Source organism: Primulina eburnea, chromosome 4 (genome assembly GCF_022965805.1).
Source record: "Primulina eburnea isolate SZY01 chromosome 4, ASM2296580v1, whole genome shotgun sequence".
NCBI classification, from domain to species: Eukaryota; Viridiplantae; Streptophyta; class Magnoliopsida; order Lamiales; family Gesneriaceae; genus Primulina; species Primulina eburnea.
Window position 1 is genome coordinate 45,192,670 of NC_133104.1, and position 22,717 is coordinate 45,215,386.

A 22,717-nucleotide genomic window follows, 5' to 3' on the forward strand; every position below is an offset into this window, starting at 1 on the left:
TAGATTGTTTTCATTTAAAATTTCTGAAATTAATTAATAGTTAAATTAAATTAGAGATAATTCTTATTGTTTAGAAAAAGCTAAGAAAAATCATTTCCAAATAAGATATTATTCATTCTACTTATATAACAAGAAGAACTAAACTAAATAAAACTACAAGTACGATGATTAACCTACGTTGTTATCAGCTAAAACGAATAGATAGATCGAGTTTTTCAGTTATTTCAATCTAAAAGAGTTTCTCCCTCAGCATGACTTCAACCAAATTGTTCGAACAAACAGAATACTTAAAGACTAGTCTATCAACATTATTTGAATATAATAAAATGAAAACAATAAATATAATTAGATTTATATTTATAAAAAAGTATTACAAAAATAAAATCTTCGTAACTAAATTATTTTTTATATAATAAAATGAAAGTAGTAAAAATAATTTTAGAATTATATTTATAAAAAAATTGCAAATGTAATTATAAATCTAACATATATTTTTTTGGCGTTTTTTTATTTATAATTTCCGTTGATTTTTAATGTCCCATCTACAAAACAATTTCAAATATAAAAAAATATTTACGATGAAACATGATAACAATTGTAAAATAAAAATAATTAAGAATTAAGTTCATATATGTGAGGAGTTATATTTAGGATAATACCATGATTGTATGCCTAAAGTTTCGTTTTTCAAAAGATGTCGTAATATCTAAAGTGTTCCATATTTCAAAAGTTGTCGTAATATTAATATTGATAGTATTAATACGACAAAACATGAATAATTAGATTAAGGGTTAAAGGTAACTTGAACTCGACCAGACGGACGACGTATTGAATAAACTTTCATTTTTAAAAATAATAATATTCAAATATATATTATTTTTTTAAAAAAATATTTAACTGATGTTATTTTGCTAACTCTTTATAGGCGATCACTCGGGGTCGATGCAGGAAGCCCAAGTGTTTTGTAATCGTGGCTGACACGCGCACATTTGATCATCACATAACATCATTCTTCACCGTTGGATCCCCATTACTCATCGAACTATTCGCATCGTGACAGTAGGATTGCCTCACAAGTACGCACCTTGTCCCCTTGAGACTCGAACTTAATTATCTGCCCAGCCCCATCTCCGATCGGTCAACCATTCATGCGTCATGGTATGTATTTTTCTATGCCTGTAGAAGTTTAAAGTTTGGATATTGGCTATGGAAATGGTGGTAATAATGAGATTTTTTTGGCTTTTGAACTGATCGATTTGTTGTTGAAGGGTTCTTGTTGTGAGTCCTTTATCTCAATAAGGGTGCTTTTGGATGGAGGTATGTGGATTTGTGTGGGATAGCATTTGAGATTCATGATAAGGTTGGGGTGTGGATAAAAAAAAAAAAAACGGACCGGGCGACAGAAGAGTTTTCAAATTCTTTATTCTAATTTTGCACAAGGGAATACATTCGATTTCAAATTGACCTCAAATCCACTCATCCAAATGCACTCTTAAGAGTTTTTTGTGACTCATATGCAATTCTTTATTAGTTTTACGTGTTTGCTTGCATACAGCGGTGAAACTAGGAAATTTGCTGCCTTTTAGTCAGCAACAATTTCAGGAAATTCAGATTTAAAATGTTTGATTATAGCCATTCTTAATTCCAGATAATCATGGTTTTCTATGTGCCAATTCTTTTTCAATTACATTCATTCAGAATAGAATGCCATTACTCTTGCACATGAGAGAGGGTTCCAGATTCCTGCTTTCTTCCCAGTCCCTGGTCTTACTTAGGGTGTTGATGTGACTAGTTAATATCGCTGGAATAATCTTTATCAAGGTTCTAAGCGATAGTCGGGCGCCAGACCAGCACCTAAACCGACCGTATCAACATGATAAGACGAAGTTTAGTGTGTTAGGGAGCAAGCCAACTGTTTGTACTTTTTGTTGGACTTTGGTTTAGAACCTATAAAAAAATTACTTTTCATTTTTTTTAATTGGGTAAAAAACTTTTTTTTAAAAAAAAACCACCAAAAAATTAATTTTCGGCTGCCTATGGCCGTCTAAGTTCGCCTAGCCGCCTAGCTGGCCGACAAGCACTATTTCGGTGTGGTCGACTGGTGCCTAGGTTGATTTTTAGAACACTGATCTTCATTTTCTCACAAACACTTTGGTCTATGTGAGTCTAAAATAAAATTGCCAGCAACCACCAGGCATTATTTGGAAAAGTTGTTAATATTGTGTTTATTATTCCCTCATGCACGTTTTTGAGTTTGTTGTAAGTAACATTATTTTGCACTAGACAAAGATGGTAACAGCTTTCCTCATAGTTGGGATTCTGCAGCTACCGATCTATTTTGGATGTAGTTGATACTTTAAAGAATGATTGACTATTGTGATGTTTTGGTTGCAGTTACTTGTTGTATGCTATTCATATTTCTTTAGTGTAAAAGTGTGGATTTACTTATTTTTTTCCTACAATATTAACTTTTAGGTTCTACAGCCTCTTTTTGTGCATTCAAGTTATGCTATTCTTTCGTCTTTGTTTTCACAGGCATGTGTAAAGAGCATTCTTTCCCTGAAAAGAATTGCTTTGGTTCGGAGATCCAGTGGGGGAATTGGGACCTGGAAACTAGATTTTTCTGTACAACCAAGGCCGCAACAACTTCTGCTACCCCACAGCCTCCTCCACCTGCACCTCCTCCAGAAAAAACCCACTTCGGTGGCCTTAAAGACGAGGATCGCATTTTTACAAATGTATATGGGCTACACGATCCTTTTCTCAAAGGCGCCATGAAACGCGGAGACTGGTATCGTACAAAAGATCTGGTACTCAAGGGTGCTGATTGGATTGTCAATGAGATGAAGAAATCCGGTCTTCGTGGACGTGGTGGAGCTGGTTTTCCTTCTGGTCTAAAATGGTCCTTTATGCCCAAGACTTCTGATGGCCGCCCATCATATCTTGTTGTTAATGCTGATGAAAGTGAACCTGGAACATGTAAAGATAGAGAAATCATGCGCCACGATCCCCACAAATTACTCGAAGGTTGTCTAATTGCTGGAGTAGGAATGAGGGCGTCAGCTGCATATATTTACATTCGAGGTGAATATGTCAATGAAAGGAAGAACCTTGAGAAGGCCAGGAAAGAAGCTTATGAAGCTGGATTTTTGGGGAAGAATGCTTGTGGATCAAGTTATGATTTTGACGTACATATCCACTTTGGTGCTGGCGCTTATATTTGTGGTGAAGAGACAGCTCTTCTGGAGAGCCTCGAGGGTAAGCAAGGAAAACCTAGGTTGAAGCCTCCCTTTCCAGCCAATGCAGGACTATACGGCTGCCCCACTACTGTTACGAATGTCGAAACAGTGGCTGTTTCACCCACCATACTAAGACGTGGACCTGAATGGTTTGCCAGTTTTGGGAGGAAAAACAATTCTGGAACAAAACTTTTTTGCATCTCCGGTCACGTAAACAAGCCTTGCACAGTTGAAGAGGAGATGAGTATATCGTTGAGAGAGCTCCTAGAGCGACACTGCGGAGGTGTTCGGGGGGGCTGGGACAACTTACTCGCTGTTATACCTGGTGGCTCGTCCGTTCCATTACTTCCCAAGAGCATATGTGAGGATGTGCTCATGGATTTTGATGCACTAAAGTCTGTTCAGTCAGGATTGGGAACTGCTGCTGTGATTGTAATGGATAAGTCAACTGATGTGGTAGACGCTATAGCTCGACTTTCTTATTTCTACAAGCATGAGAGTTGTGGTCAGTGTACACCTTGTAGAGAAGGCACGGGGTGGCTCTGGATGATCATGGAGAGATTGAAGGTCGGAAATGCGAAGTTGGAGGAGATTGACATGCTTCAGGAAGTGACCAAGCAAATTGAAGGCCACACAATCTGTGCCTTGGGTGATGCTGCAGCTTGGCCGGTTCAGGGGCTTATCAGGCACTTTAGACCTGAACTTGAAAGAAGGATCAGGGAGCGAGCAGATAGAGAGTTAAAACAGGCTGCTGCTGCTTAATTCTTTCACAGGTTTGTGCTAGTAACGAATTTTCATTTTCGTGGAAGTTCTTTTACCTCCGACTCTAAAGAGTGCTCCAGTAACTTTCTTGTGTTTAAAGCTTGAACTACGCCATGTTCTAAAAATTGCTCCTCCTTGATCTGAAAAACTTTATATTTTCTCGTTGAACCTAAGTTTTGTTGCCAGTTAGATTCGTAGAAAGAATATTGAAGGGGATAAACTGTTAAATGTCACAGTTCAACTAGATTTTTTCGCCGAAAGAACTTAGGATTTGATAATCTGGTATTTTTCTGTTGGTTAACAATCTTGGTGCAACTTTCTTACTCAGAAATGCATCAGTGTTTCGTGTTGGGTTTTAGTATTAAATATAAATGCGGATTTCTTTTACTTGCACCATATTGTGTCTGTTACATTTTAACCCAGTGCAGCCATTTTGGAAATAGAGGTGGAAGTTATTGTCTCTGGGCTCTGCTTTTGCATGTTGGAAATAGAGGTGGAAATTATTGTCTCTGGGCTCTGCTTTTGCATGGAGCCTCTTTCTTTGGAATTAAAAGTATTCAGTAATGTGAAGAGCAGACGCTGATTTTTGTCCTCATTATTTATCGAAGTTTCGTGCAAAAAAACTGGTAGTACTTTTGCTCTTCCACTTCCGAATAAAATAACCTCAAATTTCTGAATATCTGTTTTGTAGGAAAGCAGTCTCTACGTGATGCAGCTGAATACACATTGACAAAGTGGAGCATTTAAGATGTATTTGAATTTTTAACCTCCTGTTGTTAGACATAAGGGATACAGATGAAATATTGTTAATTCAACATTTTTATGTTGTATTAAGAACCTCGCTACCGATTTGCCTGTCAATAATTTGAACAGATCGTGCATCTTTTTTCTTTGACATTTGTTGGTTAATGAGAGTTATTGGTGTGATGCCATATATATAGTTGTCACCTTGGTAAAACGTTGGATTATCATCCACATGTTGTTTCGACCATCACTGATCTCGATATAACATATTGACTGATAAAGGCAGGTGTTGGGAGAGCTTTTTCATATGATGGCTTTAAACTGACACCGGATGATTCTTAATGTTGTTATAACTGATTGTCGGATAGAATGAATTAATAATCAAGACATGATTATTTTGGTTACAGTGGATAAAGGGAGCAAGAGGAGCTCGTATAGCTCGTATTGTGTACTAAAATTATGTTGAGGGAAACAAAAAATCGGATGGTTTCAGATCATTCCTTTACTACTACTACTACTACCAATAAGGGTCCACGCATAAAGACAACCTTCCTTTACCTAATCTCATGTATTTTGATAAAGGTGCCTATTCCTTCGGGTTCGATTCGAAATTTTCCAAGTCTCGAGAAACATTTTGCAAAATACTTGGATATGTACGAGTTCTCGAGTATTTTCTTTAAGGTGGATTCGATTTTTTTCCAAGTCCAAGTATTAGCTTCATGATATGAAGAAAACGAGAATTCTCAAGTATTTCCTTTGGAGGCTTCCTAGCAACATCTTGAAATATGAGATTTCTGTATTGAACGTGACATTGATTTACTCGACATTGATAATGCTTTTCCACAATGCCGCACATTAGCGTTTGCATGTGTGTCTATTTGATTTGTATATCACATATCATGTTTAACAAGAATAATCTCTCGTCGAATTCGAAAGAAAAGTTCCAAATACTTGTGAACATTGGCGAATAATTTACATACGCACTTTCTCTTTTATTAATATTCTCCATCTTGATTATTGAAGATGTATTGGATACAATTTTTTTGAATCTTTCTGTCATGTAAATGCATCCATCATCACTCAGTTGTGACTTGAAAACAGAAATAATGGCCAAACGGCGTGGTCCTGATCTGCATACTTGTGGGGCATCAATCTTAGCAATTGGCCACAACGCATTAACAAAAGCACAAGATGTCAATGGCTAGCCATGCTATCTTTCATGGATGATCATATCCTCACACAGTCGAGCGAGCATGGGGTGGAGTTCGTTTTCCCTACATCCAAGCGTCTCTTTGATAAGATGGATGTTCTTGTTCGTGATGCAGAAATTTTACCAGAGAATTCTGATGATATTCTGAAAAGAGTTGATACGATCATGCATAAATTCTCAGTTCTTGATTGGGTTTTTGGTCTTTTTTGCATTTTCTGGTTATCATTTTGAATATGTGGGGATAAAAAGATGTTGTTACTAGTGAAAAGGACACCAGGGTTATGCTAGTTGCAATAATCTTGCGGAAAAAAAGCCTATTCTTTGCAAGGAAACTACTGATAATTGATGTTGGATAAAGTCGAGTAATTAACCATTTATTTCGTTTTGGAAAAATATAAAAATGTTTAGTTCAACAAATGATACCGATCCTTTTTTGTGTGGCATAAATGTTAGACTACTGACTATTTATAATATTATTAAATTATCTGTATAAAGTGAAAGCATGTAGAAAATTTATTATTAAAAATAATCAATTTACACGAATCATTGCCATTCGAAGGTATAAATACAATCGTGGGTGGATGAAAATGACTGATAAGAAGTTGGAAGATAAATAAATATTATCGTTTGATATATAATATGGTGTTTACCTACAAAGATTGATTAATTTGTACATGGTCAGTTCTTTTTTCATTTGCAAAGTTAACTGGATCAATTCCTCTTACCAATCCTGTTGATCATCATCACTGCTAATCCAAATATTTTATTTTTCTTATCTCAGCAGTCAGCACCATGGATTCCATACGAAGTACAAATAAACAAATTATTTTATGTAATTTGATAGTATTATTTAGAAGAAAGATAAAAATTTGGGTGAAACGATCTCAAGGATCATGTTTTTAAGACGAATATCTTATTTGGGTTATTCATGAAAACATATTGTTTTTTATGCTAAGAATATTAGTTTGTGAATATGAATAGAATTAATCCGTCTCACGAATTAAGATCCGTAGTTCTAAAAGAAAACCTTAATCCGTCGCTCTAAAAGAAAACTTGTCGAAACCCAGTTAGTTGCTCTGGTTCCAACTGGGGTTGGGATTGGGCTTAAATTAAATTAAATTAAACCAACAAAACATACATATACCCCCAGGCTGGTTGGTTCTTCTTCTTGCTCGAGAAGAACGGTGGCAGATTGAATTCGAGGCCGGAGTTTCTTTCGAGTCGATCACCAGGTTCTGTATTTTCGAAAATTTTATCTTATTTCTTTTTTAAATCTTCAAACCTTCGGCCAGGGATGTGCTTTGGACTTCTCAGCACATATATATCTTCCTTGTATCAATTTCCCCATTTCTCTCTGGATGTACTTTCGACGCATTCTGTGAATTTCATTTGTTATGTGCGCGGATTTAAAAGAATATTTCAATTCCGATTTTTAATATTTTGACCTTAACTTTTACTGGTACAGTCTTGTGGTATTTTCTTTTGATTCATTAAAACCTAATAAGTTCTATTCTTTGACCGAGTTTTTCATACTTGAGGAAGCACCACTATGGTTTGTAACCCTTTTCCTGTACGTACTTCACTATAGAACTGCTGCTGCTAATGTTTTAAACAAATATCCCATGCGAGAGACGGTATAACTTTCACGATCTGGAATGTTTGTTTCTCCTTGTGTCTATTATTTGAACAAAAATATTGTTCTCATGCATTTCACAACATAACGAATTTGAATTTGGGACGTGGTTAGATTGTCAAATAATGAAAACAGGCTAGAAGAATCTTAATTCTAAAACTATGGAGCACGTGTAGTTGTGACTATGGCATGTTTTGCTGATTGTACATGTGAACATCAGGAGAATGTTGAAAGTTTGCGCATTTATTTTCTGATGGTGGAAGTTGTATATTTGTCTTCATTACAAACATCTTACTTCTTTATGTCATCCCTTTTTCGCCTTTTGGGGTATGGCCATGACAAATAGATTTTCTTTATTGCAGATGCTTACTTTTTGACAATTGCTTGACAAAACCTTGGTGATTTGACATGGAGGTCAGTGTCCTATCATCAAAACTCGCTTGGCTACTTAGTGATGTGATTTACTTTTGACTCAGTGGCTCCTTTGTTCTATTTTCTGTGATCTTCAGAGAAATGGAGATGGAGGACAAATTGACCTTGATAAGATAACAGATACTCTTGAACCAGACAATACCGGGTTTGGTGGTCTTTTTGTACCTGGAAAGGACAGAGTTGTGTTCAGACCTTCTGAGAAGAAATCCATTTTAGGTTGGGTTCAATTTGGGTTTAAAGCACCTATTGTTCTGCCTTAATTATGCTTTGTAGAAGTTATTAATTCAGTATTTTAATTATTTGTTGTACAAGTTATTAATTCAGTATTTTGTAAAAAAAAAATTGGAATGCATTGAAAAAAGTTTCACATTATCCTATGCCCTAAAACTCGGAACATCTTCCAAATAGATGCATTTTAATAGTTTTCCTGGAATTGGATCAGATTTACTCCTTTCCACCTTTATAGAAGCTTATCATTATGGATGTGTTGTGTATCATATCTGATTGTGATTGTGTTTAGCTTTGTAACTAAGCAATTCCAATCTGAATTTTTTCTTCGTGCTTTACTCTGCTTTACTGCTTATATGCTGCAAATTCAATTGCATAGGATAAATTGTTGCCCGAAATTGGGGAATATGTTTATAATCTCATGTTACAACTTTGGAACATTCTTGCTACCTTTTCTGTTTATTTTGGCTTTGCCACCTAGTCTTGTCACTTTGTCTTTGCATTTCATTTTTTCTTCTACTCCAACTGAATTTTCTAATTGAGCAATGTTTATTTTAATATTGTTATCACAATTATGTGTGTTACCATGATAGGGCTTGATGTCCTCGCTAGGAACAAACGTGAGGAACTAAGTATGGAGGGTGCTTTCAAGGTTCCAAAAGACCGGGTTGCCTCTATTGCAGCATCTCTTGATGAAGAAGAGGAAATTCCTACTCGTTCAGTAATTGATGAAGTGGAGAATAAAATGTCAACTGACGCGCACAAGTATTCTAAGCGACGATATCGTGAAGTAGCAACAATTGAAACATCTGAATCAGGTAGCATATTTTTTAGTACCATTTTAATAAATTTATTAAAACAAAGCTTCAATAAGAACATGATTTTAGAATTGCAATTGTAATGGATTTACTTTCACAGACTATATATTTTTGTGTAGATATCGTACGATCCCTGCATTTAGCTCTTGTTTCTCAGTTCTGTACCAAGTTTATTTTTTCTTATTAGTCGTTCTCTGCATGTCAGGAAGTGTTGTTACTGAAGAAATACGTGGTAATGAAATGCATGTACATCATGATGCAGATGATCATATGAAGGTTTGTGTTATATTCCTCTGGCGCTGATTCCGTGATATCATCTTTTCTCGTCATTGGCTGTTCGAAGTTGGTATGTTGAGATGTGATAGTTTCTGGGCCTGAGATGAATTCTCAGCAATTATTTTCTTGTAACATCAACAAAGGGCACAAGTTACATCATTCTTGATGTATTCACGAGACCTGGAATTTTTTCTTAATCTTGAGGATAATTATTCCTTATTTTTGATAATTTTTTTATGTTATCGACTGTTGTAGAATTTAATATTATTCCGGCAGAAAGTTCCTTTTTAAAAAATTTTACTTTTGGTTAATTTTTAGCAAGGATAAATGTACATTTATGCTGCATTCTTTTGAAATATTTTTTCTTTAGGCATGATAAGAAATGCTTACCAGCTGGAAGTTGGTAATGGTGATAGTAAATGAAATATTACTTAGTCAGCAAGTCTTTAAGGTGCTGAGCTTTGGATGTAGCTAATTAAGCTGTCAATTTCAAACCGTGTGGACATATTTTCTCAAGTTTGCTTGTGTCGTAACATTCATGAATTCCTAGTAAATCTGTTAGTAACTGTGGTTTATGTGGAAAAATAATTCAGGAATAATTTCTTCCTTACTTCAATTGGTGAGTAAAAGGTTACATGAATAGGGATTTACAGAACACTCTAGAATAACAGAAAAAAGAAACTAACTAATTCCTAAAAATTAGCATATTGACTAACTGTACATTAACCTAACCGAATCCCTTAATTAAAGGGAATTGATTCTAATCCCTTAATTAAGGGAATTGATTCTACCCTAATTTACATCACATTTTGACACTCCCCTCAAGCTGAGGAATAGATGTCTTCCATTCCCAGCTTGGATATGAGCCCATGAAAACTTGAGCTGCTTAGTCCCTTGGTCAGAACATCAGCCAACTGGCACCCGGTTGGAACATAGGACATACACACTAGTTTTCTCTCCAATTTCTCTTTGATGAAGTGTCTGTCAATCTCAATATGCTTTGTCATATCGTGTTGTATAGGATTATGTGCAATGTTGATTGTGGACTTGTTGTCACTTTAGAGTTTCATGGGACCTTCTACCTTGACCCGTAGATCATCCAAAATAATCTTTAGCCATAGTATTTCGCATAGCCCTTGAGCAATCACCCTGAATTCTGCTTCGGCCGAGGACCTGGCCACTACATTCTGCTTCTTACTCCTCCATGTTACTAGGTTGCCACCTAGAAACGTACAATACCCCGACGTAGACCTTCTATCTACGAGGGATCCTGCATAGTCAGCGTCGGTGTAGGGTTCTACAGTAAGCCTCTCGTTCCTTTTGAACAGAATCCCTTTCCCTGGGTTCCCTTTCAAATAATGAAGTACCCTATTTGCAGCTTGAAGATGTGACTCTCTTGGATCATGCATGAATTGGCTGATCACACTGACTGAGTAGGCTATATCTGGCCGAGTATGCGCGAGGTATATGAGTCTACCAACTAACCTCTGGTACATCCTTTTATCAACTGCTGGTTCCTCTTTATCTTCTCCCAATTTGTGATTCGAATCCATTGGAGTAGAGGCCGGTTTACACTCAGCCTTTCCTGTCTCGGTAAGTAGATCTGTAATGTATTTTTGTTGAGAGATGAAAATCCCGTGTGTAGAATAAGCCACCTCAATACCGAGAAAGTACTTCAACTTGCCCAGTTCTTTTATCTCAAACTCCTTTCCCAATCTTCTCTTTAATTCTAGCTTTTCTTCTTCATCATTCCCAGTTACTATGATGTCGTCGACATAGACTAGAAGAGCCGTTACTCCCCCTGCAGAGGAGTGTTTAATGAAGAGGGTGGGATCACCTTGGCTTTGTTTGTATCCAGATTCCTTAATAAAGTTTGCAAACCTCCCGAACCATGCCCTTGGAGATTGTTTTAACCCGTAAAGAGCCTTCTTTAATTTGCACACCTTATTGCTTGATTCTCTATCAAAACCCGGTGGGATGTGCATGTAGATTTCTTCATCTAAGTCACCATGGAGGAAAGCATTCTTAACATCATACTGCAGAAGTTGCCAGCTATAGTGAGCAGCTAAAGACAAAAGAATTCTCACAGTGTTCATTTTTGCAACCGGGGCAAAAGTTTCCAGATAATCAACTACATACGTCTGAGTATACCCTTTGGCTACCAACCTTGCCTTGTATCTCTAAAGGGATCCATCAGCCTTGTATTTTAGTGAGAAGATCCATTTACAGTCAACAATGTTCTTTCCCTTTGGTTTATTCACAACCTCCCAGGTTTTATTCTTTTCCAATGCTTTCATTTCTTCTTTCATAGCATCTCTCCATTCCCTTTTTGACAATGCCTCAGAGAAAGTAGTGGGGATTGCAATGGTGTTTAAACTGACAATGAACTTTTTGTGGGCTGGCGATAGGTTTTTAAGGGAAACATAGTGAGACAATGGGTATAGTGGTCGTTTAGTGCATTCCCGGGTATTTTTTCTGATGGCAATAGAAAGGTCTAGGTCATTGTCGGGCCAATGGTTGGTGTTTCAGTCTGTTGAATATGAGAAGGGTGTTCGGGACTTACCGCGATCTCATCTCCGGAGTCAGGATTGGAAGCTTGGACTTGAGTCTGTTCCGGGGCAGTCTTCCTCCTTAAGTACACCTGAGAGAACCTAGGAAACTTGTGGGAAGATGACACATTTGTGGGGTTAGAAAGCTCGGACTCAGTAGGAGTAGGATAAGGCTCGGTTGGTATAGGAGGGAGATCAAGAGTGTGGATCGGTTCAAAGGATTCCCAAGGGCTATCTTCTAGTGGACTCTCCCCCTGAAGAGAGGACTTGGAGAAGAACGGTTTATTTTCACTGAAGGTAACATCGATAGAGATGTACGATTTTCTAGAAGAAGGATTATAGCACTTATACCCTTTTTTAGTGGCTGAGTAACCGAGGAACAGACATTTGATGGCTCAGGGATCCAACTTATCTCTTTGGGTGTTATGGACATGAACAAAGGCAGTGCACCCAAATACCCTAGGGGTGAGGCCGTTTGAGGTTCTAAAGTGAGGATAGAACCTGTTAAGGCATTCTACTGGACTCTTGTTGTCGAGCACTCGTGAAGGAAGTCTATTAATCATGTGCGTGGCTGTAAGGACAGCTTCCCCCCAATAGGTCTTAGGAACGTTTCCATGAAGAAGTAGGGCTCAGGTAGTGTTTAGCAAGTGTCCATTTTTTCTTTCAGCCACCCCATTTTGTTGAGGTGTTTGAACACACGATGAGTCATGGATAATACCATGTGACAGGAAATAAGGTGATAGGATTTGGTTGAAGTAATCTGTGGCATTGTCTGTCCTAAACCTTTTTATTTTTACTCCAAATTGATTTTGAATCATCGCATGGAAATTTGGTATAACAGTGCTAACTTCAGATTTATGTTTAAGGAGAAATATCCACGTGATGCGAGGGCAATCATCAATGAAGGAGACAAACCAATGGGCCCCAGAAATGTTAGGTATCCTAGAGGGACCCCATACATCACTATGAATTAAATGGAAAGGAGAAGAAATTCTTTGATTACTGATAAGAAAAGACACTCGAGTATGTTTTGCTAATTCACATGTGTCACAATGAAATTCCGAAATATCTAATCCTTGAAATAAATAAGGAAACATAACTTTTAGAGTCCTAAAGGAAGGATGACCAAGGCGCAAATGGTGTAGCCAAATGGTATCTTTATTGGATGAACTAAACAAGGACAAATTGCTCCTGGCTTGTGGTGAAGACTCAAGGTAGTAAAGGCCCCCCTTTTCCTTAGCAAGTCCAATCTTTCTCCCCGAAGCTAGGTCCTGAAAAATACCATAGGTAGAGAAAAACGTAACATGGCATTTAAGATCACGAGTGAGTTTATGGATGGAAACAAGGCTGCTGGACAGTTTTGGTACATGAAGTACATTTTTTAGGCTAAGCACAGGGGAGATATGTATGTCTCCGAAGCCTGCCACTGTAGCCACAGAGCCATTTGCCACTACAACTTTCCTGTTAATTGGGCATGGTATAAGAGTGAAAAATCTGAGATATGGGTGTCGTATGGTCGGTAGCACCAGAGTCTATTATCCAAGAGTTGGCATTTAGGGTTCCTGAGGCATCTACAGAAAAAGAGAATGAGCCATTACCTGAGAGGGCTAGAGAACATGTACCAGAGGGCTTCCCTAGGGACCTCAGCAAATTTTTTAGCTTCTCAATCTCCTCTCGGTTAAGCCCCTCTACTGCTGAGTTTTCATCCCTGGTTTGATCCTCAGCCAGGTGCGCTTGAGGTCTCGGCTTCCCTACTCGAGCTCCCCATTCTTGGCTTGGTGGTTTGCCATGTAGCTTCCAACAATTTTCCCTTTGTGTGTCTTGGTTTCTTACAATGAGTGCACCATAGGTTGTCTTTGTTCCCCTTCCACTGATTTTCTCTGCTTGGATATGGTCTTTGTATATCAGCCGCCTTATTCATCTCTAGATCCTTTCTTTTTGTTGCAAGTGCTGATCCATCCATGTGTTGTGGCTCAAGCAGCATGATACCCCTGCGACTTTCTTCTAAGCGAATCAGTGAGATCGTCTCTTCTAGGGACGGTGTGTCCTCTCGGCCAATGACCTGAATTCTTACTTGATCAAATTCAGGGTTTAATCCGGCCAAAAAATCATATATTCGGTCTCTCTCAATAAAATTCTTCAATAGTACAACATCTTCCGGGCATTTCATCTCAAAGACTCGGTAATAGTCAAGTTCCTGCCATAGATTTTGCAGCAGAGAAGCATACTCAATGACAGATCTGGTACCTTGTTTAAGGGCTGCAGTTTTAGTCTTTATCTCATACACCTGAGCAGCATCCTTGGCTTTTGAGTAGGTGCGGCGGATATAGTCCCAAGTTTCCTTCGCTGTGGAGAAGAACATACATGTGTCACTAATCATGGGATCCATGGAGTACCATAACCAGGACATGATCATAGAGTCCTCTTCATCCCAAGCGTCAAACTTTGGATCCTCCCTCGGTGGTCCCGTTCCAATAAGATGGCCGATTCTTCCTTTGCCTTTGAGATACGTGCGAATGAATTGGGACCACTTGAGATAATTTTTCCCGTTGAGTCGATTGGAGACCCGAATATTCTGCAGGTCACCGGTCTTCTGGACAGCAGTGGTATTATCAGGGAGAGACGAGCTGTTGGAAATGGTAGTTTCAGAGATTGACATGGTGAAGGATAGGGAAGTAGAAAAGAAAAAACAGCAATGAAGGCTTGAAAAAAAAACTGGACAGCAATGAAGGCTGGAATGTGCGGAATGAACCCAGACTAATGTCCTAGGGCTCTGATACCATGTGGAAAAATAATTCAGGAATAATTTCTTCCTTACTTCAATTGGTGAGTAAAAGGTTACATAAATAGGGATTTACATAACACTCTAGAATAACAGAAAAAGGAAACTAACTAATTCCTAAAAATGAGCATATTGACTAACTGTACATTAACCTAACCGAATCCCTTAATTAAAGGGAATTGATTCTAATCCCTTAATTAAGGGAATTGATTCTACCCTAATTTACATCACATTTCGACAGTTTAACACTGGCATTCTTTTTCAGGTTTTAGTTAAATCTACTGGAAGGTCCAGACATAGAAGTCCTAGCTCAGATGCTGCTAATTATGATAGTACTAGAAGCAAATTCAGGGAAGAGTACAAAAGCTCATGTAATGCCTCTAGAAATAGCCATAGATTTGACAGGGAAGTGAGAGCTTACAGAGAATCATCACGAAGTCACGACAATATTCATGGTCAAGATTATGGAAAGAAAAGAAGTAGCCATCACAGTCTCAGGAAATCTCCTGGTATGTCTATTTTGTGACCTGAATGATTTTGTTTCTTTCAATAAATAAGATGAATTAAATGTGGTTTAGAGCACGACACAAATACAGATACCCTATAAATAAGATGAATTAAATGTGGTTTAGAGCACGACACAAATACAGATACCCTAACATGTTCTCAGTATTATCTCTCCTGTGAATACTTGACTCGAACTTAATGAATCTGTTTTCATGTTTATTCCTTTTTATTCTTAGACAATGATGTAATCCCTTGCAGGCAGATCTGATTGGGATGATGGACGATGGGAATGGGAAGACACACCTCGTCGCAGTGGTCATAGTTCTAGCAGCAAACACTATCGACCTTCGCCATCCCCCATGCTTGTTGGGGCCTCTCCTGATGCTAGACTTGTTTCTCCGTGGTTGGGTGGACGGACCCCTAATTCTACCCGTAAGTTTTATACTTTTGCATGACATTCTTTTAGTTGCACACTAAAAGTTGGTGTTATCTTCTCTGGTTTCTCCGGCAAGATTCTGCACCTAATTACTAGTAATTAACTAAACGTTGATTATGCACTGAAGCTGCCGTATCTCCTTGGGATACAATTGCTCCTTCCCCTACTCCAATTCGGGCATCTGGGTCTTCTGCTAGGTCTTCTAGTTCCCGATCTGGAGGGAAATACAATCAGGTTGCATTCTCGGAGCATAAGTTGAAATTTGCGGAGGTAAATCATTACTTTCCTTTTTTAGTGCCACATATTCTTCAATGTTTCTGATATTTAGTTTTAGTCTACCTGATTGATTGGATTCACTTGTTTTTTTACCATCACCCATTTTTCCGATAATAGGATGGAGAAGATGATCTGGATGATGGGTCTAAAGACCAGAATCACGAGATATCAGAAAGCATGCGTTTGGAAATGGAGTACAGTTCTGATCGCGCATGGTAATTTAACTCACTATATCTCTGTGAAATGCGTTGTCAAAGATCATTTTATATTTAGTAGTGTTTGCAGTTTGTTGACTTGGTCACTGATAATTGGAATTCTTTTGGTCCATCAGCTGAGCGGCCTCAATGATGGATGTAGCATTTTAGCAAAAAGAAATTTATTAAGATGCGTAATAAATGAATTTGAGAATGTGCTATGAAGTTGAGTTCTTACATAGTTTGTACTTATTTCATATTTGAAAGATATTGAGATGGATTGTATTTAATGAATCTCTAATGCCTTTTTATGTAGAGGCACGACCAGAAGAGCTCTTTCAAATTTGATCTGCAACTTTTCAATGATAGATTTTGTTGACTGAGTTTTTTGGCTGTATTGTATGTGACCGGTTATTTTGTTTACTGCGAATGCTTTATATTTTGTCCATATAAAGAACGAGTTGTTGCTTTCATTTTTTAGGTATGATCGAGAAGAGGGTGGCACGATTTATGATGCAGATAGTTCTTCACTTTTTCTTGGTGACGAGGCATCTTTTCAAAAGAAAGAGGCAGAGTTGGCTAAAAGACTGGTATGAGTTTACATGGCATTAGCGTGACTTAGTTTTGAGTAGCATTTAGAAGATATCTGTCAACCAATATTTTTTACCTCAAAATTCCTTTTTTTTCCCAAGCGATATAAAATTATATCACTTTCTGAAGAGAATTGTTGTCTATGCTGCTTATGTTTACAAGTTTGGTTAAATTGTCAATAGGAGCGTGGGACGTGTAATTGTGTCACCCGTATATTTCATTTGTTATTACATTGTAACAAAAATTGATCTCTGGGTCTTGTGTGTATTAAATTTCTGTTTGTAAAAGTTTTTGATAGCGTAACAATGCTTTAAAGGTGAGAAGGGGCCGGGGGCGTTGCTTTCAACAGTTGTGGGTCTGTTTTTAGGATTTCATTCATCTCAGGTATTGTGGTTTTTATATCTGATTAAAGTTTAGGAAATATGGTTAATAAAATAATATTTGGCAGACTCACTCTTTACTTTGTGGCATCAAGTTTCTGGAAAATCAACTGTCCAGAATGACACTCTCTCCACTTCTTGTTGTCTTTAAACATAAGCTCAGGGTAAATTTGCAGATGGTATTGTATTACTTGTTTTATAGATTGCTTCGTAGTTCATTCAAATAGAAAATGTCTGGATCTGTTACCGTCAGTGATATGTATCCTTCATTCATTGTTATCCACCATCTGCCTCTAGTTTTATGTTTTGAGCATTTTTTCCACTTGAAATTTATTTCTACGACTAATTATTTCCTTAATTACAGACTCGAAGAGATGGAAGTAAGATGACTCTCTCTCAGAGCAAAAAATTATCACAACTCACTGCTGATAACGCTCAGTGGGAAGACCGGCAACTTATGAGGTCAGGGGCTGTCAGAGGGACTGAGGTGCAAACTACCTTTGATGACGAGGATGAACGAAAGGTTATTCTTCTTGTGCATGGTAGGTATTGATGTTATAATGTTGTAGTTCGTGGTATGATTGTCATGGTTACTGTTATTTGCATAGAGGTTTCAGATGTCTCTCGTTTCAGATACAAAACCCCCTTTTCTGGACGGGAGGATTGTTTTTACTAAACAAGCTGAGCCTATCATGCCATTAAAAGACCCTACATCAGATATGGCTATAATATCCCGAAAAGGATCAACTCTTGTTAAGGAAATCCATGAAAAACAGAGCATGAACAAATCGCGGCAACGCTTTTGGGAGCTTGCAGGTTCAAAACTAGGCGATATTCTTGGTGTCGAGAAAACGGCAGAACAGGTATGCCGAATCATTTTTGTGAAGTTCAGGGTTGAGTTTTTAAATTGTGCTAGTATCTAAATCATTTTCCATCAATAACAAGATTGATGCGGATACTGCTGTACTGGGTGAACAAGGTGAAGTTGATTTCAAGGAGGATGCCAAATTTGCGCAGCATTTGAAGAAAGGTGAAGCAGTGAGCGATTTTGCAAAATCAAAAACAATATCTCAACAACGACAGTATTTACCCATTTTTTCTGTACGAGATGAATTACTGCAGGTTTGGAAACTATTCTGTTTTTTTAGCTTTGCTTTTTATGATATTAGAAGAGTCTTCTAACTTTTGTTAATTAATAATTGTAGTGGATTTAAATTAGTGGTATATAGTAGTAGATGAGAGGAAGATCAGATATATTGTTTTGAATTTTGATTGTAATTTTTTTCTTTGATACTGTCATCTTTTACGATGTGAAACCTAAACTTGTTGGTTTTTATAATTTTCACTTTCTTTCTGATGGGAATCATCAACTTCGTATTTGGCGTGATCATCACAAATGCAGGTGATTCGTGAGAATCAGGTGGTGGTGGTGGTCGGCGAAACTGGGTCTGGAAAGACCACACAATTAACTCAGGTTTGTAGTTTGTTAAAACTCTCTGTAGGTTTGTCTAATTTTGTTATCTCTGACTCCGTCAGTGCGTCTTGTACTGTCTATGTGCATTTCTTAATTTTGTGTGTTCTATGAAATCATTTGCAGTATCTGCATGAAGATGAGTACACAACCAGCGGCATTGTCGGTTGCACACAGCCAAGGCGTGTAGCAGCCATGAGCGTGGCCAAAAGAGTGAGTGAAGAGATGGAAACTGAGCTCGGTGATAAAGTTGGATATGCAATACGGTTCGAGGATGTGACAGGGCCTAATACGGTTATCAAGGTAACGACTTGTCCAGTCTTTTCAAAGAGGTTTATTTGCTTTAACAAGATAAATTAGTGTTTGGTTGATTTGATGGCATTAATAGATTCACTACAATTTTAAGAAGGCATCTTTTTATGTTTTATTTTCAACGACAAAATTTTCATTTCCGTCCACCAGTGTGTGGATGCTTTTATAAATGGCTATGAGGATAAGTAGTTGGCGCACTTACTGATTTGATATGCTAGTGTGATAGAGTTCACCCGAGCTTGCAAAATTTAAGAACCAAATATAGAAATATAATAAGGAATTTTGTATTGATAGGATGAAATGAACAAGAAATACAATCCCAGAGATAGCATCTGTATAAATACTCTTCTTCCTCCCAAACCACTGCTAGTTACAACTCATAGTCACAAAAATAACAGAATGATTATTCTCTCTTCTTTCACTCTTTTTCCACTACTTCCCTCCCCCATTTTCCTCCTAGAGTACACATATTGGATCATGAGCCCTTGTTTCTTCCACACCTCTTATGCTTCCACTACTTCCCTCCCCCATTTTCCTCCTAGAGTACACATATTGGATCATGAGCCCTTGTTTCTTCAGGCTCACACCAAATTGATAGGGTTCACCTGAGCTTGCAAAATTTAAGAACCAAATTTAGAGATACAATAAGGAATTTGTATTGAAATGATGAAAGGAAGAAAAAAAATCCCAGAGATAGTCTTCGTACAAGTACTCTCCTTCCTCCCTAGTCACTGCTAGTTGCAACTCATAATCACAAAAATAACAGAATGATTCTTCTCTCTCTTTTTTCTACTACTCCCCTCCCTCACGTGGCTTTCCTATTTTCCTCCTGGAGTACACATGTTGGATCACGGGCCCTTGTTTCTTCAGTCCCACGCCCTCTATACCCGTATCATAGTACTTGCTTACAGTAAGACTCGTTACTCATGATTGTTGTCAAGCGATGATTTCTTTACTTTGCAGTTCAAGTCTATTGTTCAATGATATCGCTGGTGCCTGTTGAGCTTTGTAATCAATGATTTTTTTACTTTGCAGTACATGACTGATGGTGTGCTTTTGAGAGAGACACTTAAAGATTCAGATCTGGAAAAATATAGGTGTGTTTTCTACTTAAAATACTCGGATTTTAAATTATTTATCATGTTTATGTTACCCTTTACCTTCTTTACATTAATTGTGTAGGGTCATTGTAATGGATGAAGCCCACGAACGATCCTTGAGCACGGATGTATTATTTGGCATCCTCAAGAAAGTTGTGGCAAGACGCCGTGATTTCAAGCTTATTGTGACTTCTGCCACTCTTAATGCTCAGAAATTCTCGAATTTTTTTGGAAGGTATATTTTATATTTAATTTGTATTGAGGTTTGGGTATTTTCGTTTCTAACCTTCTCTTATTTGACCTCATTCTCCATGCAGCGTACCTGTATTTAACATTCCCGGAAGAACTTTTCCGGTCCAGATCTTGTACAGTAAAACTCCTTGTGAGGACTATGTTGAAGCTGCTGTGAAGCAGGTCATGACGATCCACATCACTAGTGCTCCCGGTGATATCCTCATCTTCATGACTGGCCAGGATGAGATTGAGGCAACATGTTACGCGCTATCAGAACGCATGGAACAATTGATTGCTTCCAAAAAGGATGCTCCAAAGCTCTTAATCCTCCCCATCTACTCCCAGCTCCCCGCTGATTTGCAGGCAAAGATTTTCCAAAAAGCTGAAGATGGTGCTCGGAAGTGTATCGTTGCTACCAACATTGCTGAGACATCTTTGACTGTTGATGGAATCTTCTATGTTATTGATACGGGTTACGGTAAAATAAAGGTGTATAACCCCCGAATGGGGATGGATGCTCTCCAAGTATTTCCTGTTAGTCGTGCTGCTGCTGACCAGCGAGCTGGGCGCGCTGGAAGAACTGGTCCAGGAACTTGCTATCGTCTTTATACAGAGAGTGCCTACCTAAATGAAATGCTACCTAGTCCTGTGCCAGAAATCCAAAGAACCAATCTTGGCAATGTGGTTTTATTGCTCAAGTCTCTGAAAATCGACAATTTATTGGATTTTGATTTTATGGATCCCCCTCCTCAAGAAAACATCCTAAATTCCATGTACCAGTTGTGGGTCTTAGGTGCTTTGAACAATGTTGGGGGTCTTACAGACCTTGGTTGGAAAATGGTTGAGTTTCCGCTCGATCCTCCCCTTGCCAAGATGCTTTTAATGGGTGAGCAGCTCGAATGCATCAATGAGGTTTTGACAATAGTGTCGATGCTGTCAGTACCATCTGTTTTCTTCAGACCCAAGGATAGGGTTGAGGAGAGTGATGCAGCCAGGGAAAAGTTCTTTGTGCCAGAGTCCGATCACCTAACACTCCTCAACGTGTATCAGCAATGGAAAGCTAATCAATATCGGGGTGATTGGTGTAATGATCATTTCTTGCACGTGAAAGGGTTACGCAAGGCCAGAGAGGTAAGATCCCAGTTACTAGATATTTTGAAAACTCTGAAGATTCCACTTACATCTAGTGGCCCCGATTGGGATGTTGTGAGAAAAGCCATATGCTCTGCTTATTTTCACAACGCTGCACGACTGAAAGGTATCGGGGAGTACGTCAACTGCAGGAATGGAATGCCATGCCACTTACATCCAAGCAGTGCTATATATGGTTTGGGTTATACTCCAGATTACGTGGTTTATCATGAATTGATACTTACAACGAAAGAATACATGCAATGTGCGACAGCAGTAGAACCCCAGTGGCTAGCTGAGTTAGGACCCATGTTTTTCTCAGTGAAGGACTCAGATACATCAATGATAGAGCATAAGAAGAGACAGCAGGAAGAGAAAACTTCCATGGAAGAAGAAATGGAGAACTTGAGGAAGGTTCAAGCTGATAGGGAGAGAGAGAGCAAGGAGAAGGAAAAGAGGAAGAGGGCCGAGCAGCAACAGAGAGTTTCGTTACCTGGCTTGAAGCAAGGCTCTTCTACCTATCTGAGACCAAAGAGACTCGGTTTGTAGCATATGAAGGAGTTTTGATGTTATCTACGCCACGAATTCTACTTTTATTGTGGATCAATATGATGTAAAGCCCGAGATTTGTCTGGGTTATTCAAAGGTTGAAATATGACGAGGGCAGGTGAGTTGGAGGACTTATTTCGTCTCCGCAGATTAATTGGAGATGGGCTTCAGTAAAAACTTCAGAATATTAAATATGAAAGAATCAGAGTAAAGTAAAGAGTATTTAACGGATTCTCAGAGGTTTCTGACAAGTTACATCAATATAACCAGGCGCCGAAAATTCTGAAGGAGTGTGTGGTTATTATGTGGCAACTGAATGTCTCTGTATTTTTCCGCTAGCTGTACCCAATCAGGCGAACAAAGTTTTTAATGCTCACACATATTTGGTATACTTAGCATGTTGTACGACGACCTTAATTTTACTTCCAACTGTCTGAACTTGACATTTATGAATTCTGCTCTACTCTCAATCCCACCCATTATTCATCAAAGTTGCACATTGTTCCGAAATAATAATTTCTCTCCAAAAATGTCATTTCTAAAAAAAAAGATTTACCATGAACATTGACATATGTGTACTGCAATAAATGATTACTTCAATTATTGTTTGCATTAATTATATCAAACATTTAATTCAATTTTGAATTTAATTAATTTTTATATTAATTCAAATGTAATTTATGTATTATATGTTTTTTTATTTTTTTACTCAAATTAAAACTAAACTATATTGAAAACATAAACTATATTAAAAATTTTGCATTGATTATATCAATCAGTTTAATTAAAAACTGTATTAATAAATTTAAAATACAAATAATTGCAATGTTCAGTATTACACATGAGTTAAATCATTCAAAAAT

The 22,717-nt window shown here is 37.8% G+C and overlaps 2 protein-coding genes across 5 annotated transcripts; both read left to right on the plus strand.

The window, feature by feature from the left end:
* The first annotated feature begins 1,009 nt into the window (after window positions 1–1,009).
* LOC140829545 (NADH dehydrogenase [ubiquinone] flavoprotein 1, mitochondrial-like) lies at window positions 1,010–4,896 on the plus strand. 3 transcript variants are annotated; one of them, XM_073192842.1, is made up of 3 exons: window positions 1,010–1,158; window positions 2,536–4,012; window positions 4,693–4,896. In XM_073192842.1, the coding sequence occupies exons 1-2, from the start codon at window positions 1,149–1,151 to the stop codon at window positions 3,999–4,001; spliced, it is 1,476 nt and encodes a 491-aa protein (XP_073048943.1). In that variant the 5' UTR covers window positions 1,010–1,148; the 3' UTR covers window positions 4,002–4,012; window positions 4,693–4,896. The 3 variants fall into 3 exon arrangements, with proteins under 3 accessions (XP_073048943.1, XP_073048944.1, XP_073048946.1); XM_073192843.1 differs by having other exon boundaries at window positions 1,066–1,218; XM_073192845.1 differs by lacking the exon at window positions 1,010–1,158 and adding an exon at window positions 1,186–1,317.
* Window positions 4,897–7,032: 2,136 nt separating this feature from the next.
* Window positions 7,033–22,324, plus strand: LOC140829546 (pre-mRNA-splicing factor ATP-dependent RNA helicase DEAH7). Of its 2 annotated transcripts, XM_073192847.1 has the most exons (19): window positions 7,119–7,187; window positions 7,544–7,612; window positions 7,951–8,002; window positions 8,098–8,236; window positions 8,842–9,066; window positions 9,272–9,342; window positions 14,939–15,182; window positions 15,439–15,612; window positions 15,744–15,886; window positions 16,010–16,107; window positions 16,568–16,676; window positions 17,422–17,599; window positions 17,691–17,920; window positions 18,003–18,179; window positions 18,460–18,531; window positions 18,655–18,831; window positions 19,876–19,937; window positions 20,023–20,175; window positions 20,258–22,324. In XM_073192847.1, exons 3-19 carry the CDS (start codon window positions 7,997–7,999, stop codon window positions 21,852–21,854), a joined length of 3,855 nt encoding a protein of 1,284 aa, XP_073048948.1. In that variant the 5' UTR covers window positions 7,119–7,187; window positions 7,544–7,612; window positions 7,951–7,996; the 3' UTR covers window positions 21,855–22,324. The 2 variants fall into 2 exon arrangements, with proteins under 2 accessions (XP_073048947.1, XP_073048948.1); XM_073192846.1 differs by lacking the exon at window positions 7,544–7,612 and having other exon boundaries at window positions 7,033–7,187.
* The last annotated feature ends 393 nt before the right edge of the window (window positions 22,325–22,717 follow it).

Excerpts from the sequence above, each read along its gene's own strand:
- LOC140829546 (XM_073192846.1), top strand. Across the intron at positions 17,600-17,690 it reads GGTTATTCTTCTTGTGCATG|ATACAAAACCCCCTTTTCTG; the intron begins GTAGGTATTGAT and ends CTCTCGTTTCAG. Across the intron at positions 19,938-20,022 it reads TCAGATCTGGAAAAATATAG|GGTCATTGTAATGGATGAAG; the intron begins GTGTGTTTTCTA and ends TTAATTGTGTAG.